The sequence below is a fragment of the Grus americana genome, chromosome 6 (assembly GCF_028858705.1).
Source record: "Grus americana isolate bGruAme1 chromosome 6, bGruAme1.mat, whole genome shotgun sequence".
NCBI lineage: Eukaryota > Metazoa > Chordata > Aves > Gruiformes > Gruidae > Grus > Grus americana.
Window position 1 is genome coordinate 31,725,795 of NC_072857.1, and position 12,607 is coordinate 31,738,401.

General features: G+C 37.8%; 1 protein-coding gene across 5 annotated transcripts in view; it reads left to right on the forward strand.

Moving 5' to 3' along the window:
- The window catches only part of RFTN2 (raftlin family member 2), a 31,571-nt gene that overhangs the window by 15,639 nt on the left and 3,325 nt on the right, over positions 1–12,607 (forward strand). For all 5 annotated transcript variants that reach the window (XM_054829600.1, XM_054829601.1, XM_054829602.1 and 2 more), the window contains 3 exons: positions 1,026–1,147; positions 2,269–2,372; positions 8,948–9,026. In XM_054829600.1, the coding sequence (XP_054685575.1) occupies positions 1,026–1,147; positions 2,269–2,372; positions 8,948–9,026 (305 nt within the window). The remainder of the gene's footprint in view (positions 1–1,025; positions 1,148–2,268; positions 2,373–8,947; positions 9,027–12,607) is intronic.

Sequence of the window (12,607 nt, forward strand, 5' to 3'; positions counted from 1 at the left end):
TAGCAGTAGCTAGGCTTTGCAACTCATGCTTTGTTCATCTTGATGCTCTCTCCCACCACACTAAAAGCTGCATTTATTGTCAGGTGTACAATATTGAAGCTGAATAAAGAGGGTTGGTGCCTATCTGCTGCAGGGGATATGTTGAATACAGGAAACTGGAATTCAGATTTGAGCATGGAAGTGGCTAATACTTTTGAGAAAATGAAATGGTTCATACTTCAGTTTGTATAGAAAAGAGGTTTTGAATCCTAAGTTGACTTGCTGTCATGGTTTAACCCCAGCCAGCAGCTTACCCCCGCACAGCTGCTCGCCCGCTCCCCACCACAGTGGGATGGGGGAGAGAATCAGAAGAGTGAGAAAACTCATGGGTTGAGAAAAAGTTTAATAGGTAAAGCAAAAGTTGTGCATGCAAGCAAAGCAGAACAAGGAATTAAGTCACTGCTTCCCATTGGCAGGCAGATGTTCAGCCATCTCCAGGAGAGCAGGGCTCCATCATGCGTAATGGTTACTTGGAAAGACAAACACCATCACTACAAACATCCCCCTCTTCCTTTTTCCCCCACCTTTATTGCTGAGCATGACGTCATATGGTATGGAATATCCCTTTGGTCAGTTGGGGTCAGATGTCCTGGCTGTGTCCCCTCCCAGCTTCTTGTGTACCTCCAGCCTGCTTGCTGGTGGGGTGGTGTGAGAAGCAGAACAGGCCTTGGCTCTGTGTAAGCACTGCTCAGCAATAACGAAAACATCCCTGTGCTATGAACAGTGTTTTCAGCACAAATCCAAAATGTAGTCCCATACCAGCTACAGTGAAGAAAATTCACTCTATCCCAGCCAAACCCAACACTTGCATATTTCACCAAGTTGTAACTAGACAAAGAAATATCCACAAATTTGAGTTATTTGTTGTCTCAGTTCATTTTATTTTAGGACTGCTCAATGAGGAAAAAACAACCCATATGTACATCTCAGTAACATATAAATCTAAAACTTTATATTTCAGTTTATATTTGTCCTTATGTTCACAGGGGACTATCTGCCCAAATCTTTAGAAGGATTATTTATCTACGAAGAAGAAGGTGCTGGGGTTCCAGGTTCAAACAGGAAAGGAAATGATGCAATAGTTGTTGAACAATGGACAGTCATTGAGGTAAATTGGTGATTATTTAGCAATGCTATTTCCTACTTAGATTTTTCTTTGTTTTTTCCTTAGAATGCTTGTACCAGTGTTTGATAAGCATTCAGGGTGATTTGTTGAAGCCACTTGCATAAGCTAATCTAAAGCCTTGAATCATAACAATGAAGTCAGGCCTGTGGCTGTTGGTCAATATGCATAAAAGAAATGCACTGCAGGGATTGTGGCCTGATGCTTACAAAATGTTCATACCAACAAATACAACCACCAAAGAATTTTTTAAATGTGTGTTTCAGACCAATTTAGACATAATTTCAGCAAGTGCAACTCCACTGACAATGTTCTGAAGTATTTTTAAATAAAAAGGGGAAGAAAGTAGCAAAAACTAGAAACAGAACGAAAAAATGGATACTGAATTGAGTATGGTTTTCAGATGTATATTCTTAGTAAAATTTTACTGCTAAATATGAAAGACTTTTCCTAATCAACTTACATGTACTACTGGAGCATGGTACAGTAATAAAATTATGTAATGTTTTTGAATACTTTTATATTATTAGACTATTGGTATGAATTAATGACATCTGAAAGTAATTGTTGGAGGATACTAAGGGCTTGCTTTTGAAATATTCAATATTCAATACATTTACCAATGTGAAAAAAACCAGCATAAAACTAAGACCTTGCGTATTTAAAAAACCCTACAACCAAATAAAACAAATCCCAACCACCACACCCCAAAACCTTAAGTAAATAGCTAGGTGGTATGCTTGTTAGTCGGATGTGAAGTAAAAACATAAATATGTCAATTGAGACACCTATTCTGGTGTTTAAAAAGTTTCAGGCATTAATTTAGCAACATAAATTTAACAAGTGAGATGTGCTTTGAACGTCTTGCTGAATCAGGGCTTATACCTCAAGTTAATATTCTGTTTGTTTCCCTAGTCTTCTGTTGTCTTGAACTTTTCAAATTATTTTCAGTTTGAAGTAGTGAATCTCTACCAAACAATAAAGTTCAATGTCATCTCAAAGGATTGTCTCATTATAAATGACAAAAGAGTTGGTGTAGCTTGTATAGAAATGCAAATAAAACCTGTACAGAGTCTCTTTACTACTTTTTATAATTATTAATGTAGGGGTGTGAAATTAAAACAGATTATGGACCTTTATTGCACACGCTGGCTGAATTTGGATGGCTCCTGACCTGTGTCCTGCCTACACCTATTGTACGACATGACAGGTACCCAAACAATAGATTACAGCATTTTTGGTGTATGCGTCTCAGAACTGTGAAGTGATTACTTGCGTACTTAAATGAAAAAGGAAGAGAAATGCTAATAATTAACTGCATATAAAACTTGAGATGTAAGTAGCATTATGGTGGAATCTTTTTTTACCACACTGTTTTAGGACTACTGTCTTCAGTGAGTTTCAAACTAGACCAATAATCTGAAATTTGTAATAAATTGTTTATAGCTAAACATTAAAGATTTTATTTTGGAAATCTTTTCTCACATACCCAGTCCCTGGCAATGGGGTTACTCATGTGCTTCAAGTTTAAACAAGTGTTGAAATGTTTCACTAATTTAGGACCTTGGTGAATGACTGGTTCGGACTATGTAAGAAGTCATTTTGTCACAAGACAGTCATGCAGTATTTATTGCAAATTAGGGAGGAGAATGTGCTAATCCAGCAAATTATTGGGCTATTTTTCTTCTTTAATGTAGACATGTTTCATTTCAAATATAGTACCAAACTACTGGATTTCAGTTCTCTTACTGTAATATTTATTTAGATGACTGAGGGGGCCCTATATATATAAGAGCTAAATAACAGACCAAGATTCCCTGTAAGGTTTTGGTTTTAACAAAAAAAAGTACTGTGCTTTTCTTCACAATATCAAGCTAAAAAATGGCAAATGAAACACTGGATTAAGCATGCACCTCTTTTTCTCTTTTTTTTTTTTTTTTTAATTCTCCTTCCATTAGATTAAGATTGCCAAAGTTTGAAAACAAACAAATGTATGGAGGCATGGCTTAGGGCTCATTAAGGACAGTGGAAAGAGTGGGTGACTTGAGTAATCTTTGGATCCAGACCTCACTGTATTAAATCAAGACAGCATGAAAAAGTATGTGAATGAAAGGTTCTAAGAGAACCGCTCCAAGAAAGCAGAATTTTGTTCAAGTGATTTGACATAATTAAATCAACTCACCCATGTGAGAAGGAGGTTTTTCTGGTCATGAAATAGATGTTGGGGGTTGTTTTTTCTGTGGGTTTTTTAATAGTTGATTTTAGCCTACTGGTTAAATGCAAAGACAGAAGAAATCGTGGTAAAACAATAGGGCAAGTTCTGCTTGTTTTTAAGGGTGTCTGTATGTTTTGCTTTCTTCTGAAATTTATGACATTCTGAACTTGTAAAGCTCCTGTTCCAGAGAGAAGCAGTTTTCAGAATATGAAACAAAATGGTTATCCTTTAATTGCCTCAAACAAAATTTTGTGGTCTAAGTGTATTAGCTCTGAACATGGTGACTTGTAAGGGTCTGTGAACCACTGAGCCTAATTTTGATAAATAGCTGAAAATTTTGGCCAAATCTTAGAGCTTGAGAGTAAGCCTTCAGGATCCCCATCTCCTTCTTGAAGGATGTGAGTGAACAATGGGAGAGAAAGTTTTTTGTAGTCATGATGCACTGTGGGTCATAGGCTGAGAGGGAGGTTTTAACGTCAAACTTCTTTTGTCCCACAAGTGGTGTAACTGTACCCGTCCCTGTAGGGTTTAGACAGCAGGGACAAGATAGTCCTGAGCAGCTGCTGGTCAACCTCTCTGTGAGTATCAGTCTGTGCTTGCAGCAGGCACAATGGTGCTATTTTGTACCTCATAGATTGCAGAGAAAAGGCAGGGCCACTTAAAAGAAGCTAAGTGCTATAAGAAGGAAAAAAAAAAAAAGGAAAAAGTGCTGTAGGAAGTGCTAACAGATTCATTAGACTGGGACCTGTTTCTTGAACTGGTAAGAAGGTGATATTCCAGTAAGATATTTAAATTGCACTAGATGTCTGAAGTAGTGTTGCTTCCCAGGTGTGAAACAACCAGCCCATTAATAGCTGTGATCATGCAAAAGGGGGTTGTATCATGGCCAAATCTGAAGTTGAGTTAACTTTGTATCAACACTAGAATAATTCAGACTAATAAAAAGCATTTGTTTTCTGGCCTAAATGGTTGGCTAGGTGTCTGCATGAATTGTCTAATATTTGTTGTCTTAGTGTGGCTTGCAAGATACTTTTGGAAGAAATATGTTAAATCATATTTTGTGTGCCTGTAATATCTCATATACAGCTCTTCAATTTTCTTAAGTAAAAAAAAAAAAAAAAAAAAGAAAACCTGTGAACAAGAATTCCTAATTTGGAATTAAGAATTCTTCCAAGTCCAAAAAAGAATGTGTTTCTGTTCTGGTAGGCTAAGTAGTGATTGATAAATACTATTTTTAGGCATTGATGTTGATATTTAAAGAGGAGAAGAAATTCCTGGATGGTTACTATGTGTCTGATATGAAAGATGTCATTACTGTGGTTGTGGATTATCCTAGGAATGCAAGTTAAATGTCTCAAAGAAGGACACTTTTTGCTGCCGAACAGCTGGTCTTTTCCCAGACATGGAACTCTGACCTCAAAACCCAGCCTGAATGTTAATGGGCTTCAGAAACACTGAAAAAAAAAAAATTGGGATTCATGTTTTCATATTTAATTTAAAAAAAAAAAAGGAATTTGTACAAAGTATATAAAGAAAATTCTAAGAATAAGATGTTAGCAGGGCAGGCTGCTCCCCATTTTTATTCACCATAATATTTTGCTCTATTCTGTCTTCTCCTAACTTATTGCAAAACTTCCCCTCATCTCAGATCTTCTGTGACCTGTTCCTAGCCATTATGCCCACTGCTTGTCTGCAGATGAAGTGTGTGACCAACAGGCTAACAGGTTCTGGGGTGTGACAGGGTTGTCATGCGCTGATGTGTGCCTTTTTTTGGTTTTTACATGGTTAGGATTTGAAACAGTTTAAAAAACACCAGGCTGTCATGTCTGTTCCTGTATGGTTTTGTTGTTTGAAGTTTTTCTCTTTACATGTGTTCAGAAAATAAAATACCCTGTTGCATGGAGTGTCATGGCATGTGATAGCTGAATAGGCCTATTTAGTCCTTTAACTCCTACCTCAACGGCTACATCATGTTGGATGCAGGAAACATTTCCTTGAGAAGTGTTATCTTTGCTGTTGCAAATAGGGCAAAGGTAGATGTCATGTTCTTGAAACATGCAGAGTTGTTTTGTGCAGTGTTGCTTGAAAAATATAAGCACTGTGGGTGGGCTTTGGTGGGGATTTTTGGACAGTGCACTGTAAAACCCACAGAAGTTCCCTTCTTCTGTCAGTGAATCTCTTTTTCCAGGCGTGTGGGAAGACAGAGCATGACAAAAAAAAGTTCATATGATGATGTTTGTTGTATCCAACCATATCTTGGGTATTTAAGTTTTGTCAGCAGTCAATAAAGATTTTTTTCACCAAAAAAGAATACAGGACAGACCCACAATAATATTAGTGACCTAAAGGGCCTCCTGCATTATATACGACTCTTACTTAATAGGTAAATGTCTTCAAGACAAGAATTTGACAGTAATTATGCCAAGTTCAGAAGGTATATAGCAAGGATAAAATTAGTAGTGCTTTTAGGAGTTAAATCTAGGGGGGAGAAATACATTAGAAAATACTTTGCTGCTAACTTAGTGATACTGCAGTTACTAATATGATATTATTGTGAGTTTGTATAATTTCATACATGTTTGTGGTCTAAAATTACAGCTATTTCTAAAGATTTTTTAATGTTTTCATTAAACAGATCCTTTAAGCCAGGAGACTTACCCCAAGCTGGTGTGTGTGTGTCATAGCTGAAAGTCTAGATGCTACGCAATTCCAAAGGAGTGCAAAACTTTATTTTGGGAAATGCTCTTCCCTGCCCCCCTCCCTCCCCCCCCCCCCCCCAAAAGGGTTAAAAGAATTTATTATCTTGCTCCTTTTGTTCATTTTTCAGAAAACTTTGTCTAGCCTTAATTTTAAGTGCTTTGTGTATAAAATGTTCATGCATTAAAAAATAGACCTGTGAGAATCAGAACTAATGGCAGTACTAGTTAGCTTCTAGCTTGATGATTGTTTTGGGGGACTTATTAAATATATATGTATAAGAGGACAAACTTATTGCCCGTACAGCATAAGCAGACAAGCAAATTGCTGATGTTTTAACAAAAGAGTCTCTGTTGCTCTTCATCCCTCTTAAAAGAAGAGACAGGAAAAAGGCTTCAGCAGCCTTACTCTGCAGTGACCTTTATTTCCCCTCACTGAGTACTGTAGTCCCTGAAAATGGGCCAGGCAGACATACATGAGTGCCTGGAAGCAGGCAGGCAAATAAAGTGCAAAAACACTGACACTGTGGTTATTAATTTATCATGACAAACTACTTAATCTAAGTTTTCAAAATGCCCTGACTTGTGAGGCAAAGATGGAATGTGGAAATGTGAGGGAAGCTACAGAGTGGCTTGCTCTGAGCACTTTTTCTCATTTAAATTCTGTGGAAATCCCACTGTCATTGAGTTCTTTCTGAATTAAGCTCATAGCAGCTTTGTCGTGTGTGGCATTTTAATAAGGTCAGACTTAGAAAACTGTTAATTTACTTATTGTCTACTCACCATCGTGTCCTTTCCCTGTTCTAGTAGAATTTGTACGAGCTGTAGCTTAATGTTTGGGTTTTTTTTTTTTTTCCTGAAGGAATGCAGACACTGTTACAAAATATGCCGTAGGCTCTTCCCCTGTGCCAGGGACTATGCTCAGCCTTCTCGCTGAAGAGAGATTTCCCAATTGATATTATCAAAACAGACATAACTGAGGCAGGGAGAGATACCTAGCCAAGTGGAATAAGGTTGCAGGATGGCCGATTTCCTTGTCATAACATAAAATTGTAACATGTTTTCTTTCGATGAATACAGATAGCGAGGTAAAGGCTCTTAGAGCAGGAAACCTTGCTAACTTAAGGAAACTGAGTTTGTTCTCCTGCCTCCTTGTTTTCCCCACAAGCTGGAGTTTGTTCTCTGTTCTCATCCAAGGAAGACATGCAAAGATATGCCATGACCTGAGTTCAGCTAGAGTGAAAGGAAGATTGTGAGGGGCCAAACACCATCACAAAACCATCGTCACTGACTGTTGATCAGATGTAGCAGAATATGCTAGGAATCATGCTGTCTTGTGTGTTTTCTCAGGGCTTACTTCCAGAAGGTCTACTGGGGCAGGCTTTTAACAAGCTCTTCTTGATCTCATAGGAATAGTTTTAATCCCTGATTTTTCTTAGAGCAAGTGCCTAATGTTAAATATAAATTAATTCTAGCAGTTCTAGCCCTGGCACAAAACACCAATCCGTTTTCTCAACTTTGTGTGTGGTTACGATTATAACATACCCATACTGAAGTACAAACTTACATAATTTTAGTAGTTCTTTCCATAATGTTGTGTATAATAATACTTTTATGATTGATAGAACATATAGAATCATAGATACTTCAGATGAACTCACCAAATGTCTCTCTTGTGTTTCTATTTTGCTACTTTAGTGCACTCTTAAATCTGTAGTCGCTCTTCTGCCAAAGTGTTTCAGCATCTTTCCTTTATATATGCATAAAGATCTCATTGAATACTGCCCAGAAGTAGGAGTTGGAGGGAAAAAGAAGAGTTTATTGAAATAAAGCTCAGGTCTTGAAATTCTTGCACTCTTTCAGTGCCACAGAGTTAGGCTTTGTAGTACATAAGCAATCAGTGTGCTGACCTGTATTTCTGATGGAAAGGTGATGAAAATAAATAGATAAAAACTTCCAAGAGGATGTATCACCAGTACTAAGAGTGTGTAACACCTTTGAAACATCATATCAGTAACATCTGATTTGGTTTTGAGCAAAAACTTTGCCTTTTCACATTCATTTTTCTAAAACTATTTCCCTTTGGGGGAAAAAAACCCCACAACAATGCTCCTTTAAATTATATCTACCACAACAGCATCAACATTTGTCAAAGTTCCTCTTCCTTTTTTCTCCTTTATCTTACTGCTTTAGTGTCTTGTCCTTCCTATGCATGCACCTCCCATGTACAAAACAGCCAGTGTCACTTACCTCATTGTGGACATAGAGCTTATACAACTCAGGTGAGTCCTTTTATCCCTAGGTGGTGAGACAGCAAGTTTATCCTGCTGTGTCAGTCAGATGCCATGGTACAACCAGAAAACACCTTTTAGTTAGCAGTAAAGAATGTTACTTCCCAAGTTTCATACCAGAAAGTATCAAGGTCCTTCTTGAAGCTGTGCATCTATTGAGATTGGGTCTATTTGTTGTGGCGTTAATAGATAGTAATACCTTGCTGTATGTTTGACAGTGAAGATTAGATGAAAGAAGGATTCTTTGAGGTTAATTTCAGGCATAAAGGTACAGACTCTGATTAAAAGTAGGAGCTCTGGTACTTTAAACTTCAAGAGAAGACATGTTAAATAACTCTAATTGTAGTAATAAAAATTTTTGTTCTATACATATTTTCATGTGCAACACCTTAACTCAGCTCTGTGCTTTTTTTTTTTGAATGGGATTACAGAACTGTTTAGGAATTAATAAACTAGTTAATGCTTGGTAGTCTCTCTTATTCATGAACTTATGTACACACAACTTACACTTGACTCTGAAAGGTATGAATGTGTTAGTGACTGTTGCCTTTAAAATACTGAAACAATTTTATTTGAATTTTAGTGAAGGAAATCTGGCCACAAAGCAAGTAGTTTTTCTTCAGAGACCTGTTATGTGGAATTCTGCTGTCCAGACACCAGAGGTGAGTAACATGCTTATAGTATTAAACAAATTAGTACTTCACATAATGGTTAGGTATAGAAACATACTAGACCTCAAAATTAATGGGGGGGGAAAAAGCAGCAGCAAAGGGTTTCACTTGAAACAAGTTTGTGGAGGGCTCTTGCAGCTGAACTCATATGTTTGGAGTTTTTTCTCAGAGGTATACCTCTTAAACTAAGCCATTGAGAAAAGCATAAGCATGCTAAAAACCTGTTTTGTGCTAAGAAATTACTGTGTCTCAGGTGGGTGAGGCTGGCTATGCTCTAAGTATTTCTTTAGAAGTCTTCAGGAGGCCTTAAATGTTCTGATTCAAATCCTGGATCTCTTACACATGAAAAAAAAATATTTTGACCTCCAAAACTTCTACTTTCCCCCTTGTGGAAGAATACAAGTGTCAAGCTGTGCAAGGGATACTGTAGTCTGGAGGTTAACAGAGTGAAGGGGTGTTGGCTGTTGCTACATGAAAATGTGTGACAGAAATAGAGGATTTAAAACTCCTGCAGCTGGACCTCAACAACTCCCTGGCCTTGTTGAGTGAGGCTTTTAGCTTTAGAGGTTCTGACCCCATGCCTGACTCTGCAGTCTTTACATTCTTTCCTAATACATCTCTGAAACTGTGTTGGAACATAATTTTGATATCAGTATTATTGTAAATACATAAAAACCTTATTATGTCAGTCATTATCAAATTCAGATTTTTCCTGATGCTTCCCTACTTAATACTCTGTGTAACAACAGCATGGACTCCTGATATGAATCCTCTTTCCTTGGTAAGGCATGTTATTTCTAACTATAAGCATCTATTAAAAGGCAGCATAGCTACATGACACAAGTTAAAATGGTTAAGACTGGATTCTGCCAAGAGATGTAATACAAACCAGTTCTGTAAAAACATTCAGTCTAAGGAACTGATGAATCTGAGACATGGTTTAAAGTAAAAACAGGAAGCATTATGCTCACAGTTTAAATTCTGTTACCCAATTGGGAGGTAGGTGATCAGCAGCTGAATGATCTTTACATTCTTTGGTTTATACAAATAAAATGGTAATGTGTTTCATAGTGATTGTTTTACTTTATTGTAATAGGAAACTTTTGACTTAAGCATTAAGGTATTGGAAGTAAACAAGAAATAGCTGATTTGTAGCCATTTACATCAGGATTATGGTGTTTAAAATCTGAACAAACTTAGTATCTAAATGTGCTCCTTAAGTACCAGTGAATATTTTACTACTTCATCAGGAAATTTCAGTATGCTGAGGTCATTTTAGCATGGGATGAATAGGTAGTTCAGGCTGAAACTAAAACACTTAGCAGAGCTAACATTTTCCTTCTGTTTTTCCAATTATGTTGGTTTTCCCCTAAATTTTAATCCTTTTACTTCATTGCTTTTTTTAACCAGAATGTCTGAATTGACAGCCTATTACCTTTATTACAATTTAAATTCATAGATTTGTTAATAATACCTAAATGGTGTAGAATGTCATGCCAGCTTTCTGTTGAGTAGCTAGATTTCAGGTGCAAAATAAACTACTGAAATCTGAAAGCATTAAATCTTGCTCTAGCAACTTTAATAAATACACTTATTTAAAATGTCCCCTGAACATTGATGACAGAGCTGTACAATTTTACGCTTGCAAACATTTTGGTAAAAACATGTAATTCCTGTGATTCTACACTGTTGGGCATGACATTTTCATTTTTATTTGTGCTGTGTATCTTTTCATTGAAGTTCAAATTACATTGAAGCTCTTAAAAAAAAAAAGTTATGTCCACAACTTAGGACATTTTGGAAACATGGAAATACTTAAAATATCTAAGATGTTTTAACTTAAACTGTGATGCAAGGGTTTTCTTATGTCTATTTAAGCATATCCTTAGCATGTTTGCAACTCAGATACCTCAAGAAGAGTGCTACCTATGAGAGAGTCAAAATACAAAACCAGCAAAGCTCTTAACTGAATCTTAATAAGGAAGCAGCCTCACAGAGGCATCCTCAGACACTTAACTGCTGAGCTCCCAGAGCCCAACCCCATCACTTTCCAGCTCTCCGCAGCGTGGTGGGGAGTGGCCATGGCGGGAGCTTTGCCCCACTGTGACTTGTCTTCTGGAGGATGGCAATGCTGGGTACGGGCTGCTTTGTCTACTCAGGATTTTTTTTTTTTTTAATTATTGGGTCAAAGTTAGCATTGCCATTTCCAAAGGAAGTTTTGTTTCAGTAAGAATTGAGGAGAAAACCCCTGTTACCTGATCTCTGTTCCCACAGGGTCTCTTTTCTGAGGAGGGTATATTTTATGTCCTAGCAGCTCATCTCTCTGCCTTCTTTTATATTCATGGGACAGTGCATTATGCCCTGACTTATGATTTATGTAATGCTTCAAAGGCCTCTTGGATTAGAAGGGCTATACTGTCTCAGTGGGTTCTTTATTGCATACCACTTGCTTTTCTAAGAAAATAGGTCAGAGGAGGCAATCCAAGATTGAACCACACAGTGCTTGAGGGTTGTCTCTTTGGTTTTGTTTTTCTTTTCTCTTTTTTTCCTTTATTTCCCTTAGGCAGACTTCTCCATCCTCTTACTGTGGCATCCAGGCAAAGCTTATTTCCTTCTGTTTCTCCTGAGGCAACCCTGTTTCCCCTTAGTCTAATTTCCCAATGTCTCCTGTAACTGCTTCCCTAAATACATTTCCTTTAGCCACAAGGGCCATTGTTTTTACTGTTTCAGAAGAGTTTAAGGAAAATCTTAGTGATGTATAGAATGGGGGCACAGAACTTGACAGAGCATGGCAAAAACAGTTGTGGGGCGTTTTTGGTTTTAAAGTGTTTGCATTTGTGCAAATCTCCCTGCAAGAGTGCTTGTGTCCCTTACCCACCAGAACGCAGCTCTGTGCTGAGGCTGGATTCCTCCTTAGCTCCATGTCCTCCTTCCGTAGACGGGGCTGCGTCCCCTGGCAAAGCATCTCCTGGTTTAGCAGTGCTTGTGCTGACAGCAAGGCTCCAGGCAGAGAGCCAGGGCACTTCTGCCTTCTTGACCCTGCTTCTCTGTTACGACTCGAACTTGAGGCAATGTCAGTGGCTCTGGAGGTGCTGCATCATCACAGATCTGAGTACCTTAGGTAACTCCTGATGCTAAAATGAAATAAACCTTTTATTTATTCATCATCCTTCAGAGGACCCTTAGTGTAGTCTGATAGGGCCGTTGTTTGCGTAAATCATAATCTGCTTGCTTTTCTTTTTGGCGTTGGCAGTCATCACTTCAAGAAACATGTCAGACCTCAGTACTAATGTCAGATTGTATTCATTCCGAGTTCTTACTGTGCAAGGGCTCTTTAGACCCCGCTCAAAGGGCTGTACAGGACAGCCAAGATATGTTAGATGCTTACGTTAGGTGCAGAAATCATGCTTTCTTCAAGCTGCTGATTTTTAGCATGGGTTAAGACTTGTAAATCATTGCGGAGCTGCCAAGTACTACCTAAGAATTAAGCATTGTTGCAGTACTTTTTCTTAGCATTCATTTGTGCTTTCTTGACTATGTCTTGTATCTTCTTTGTCTCTCTTGAAATTTAT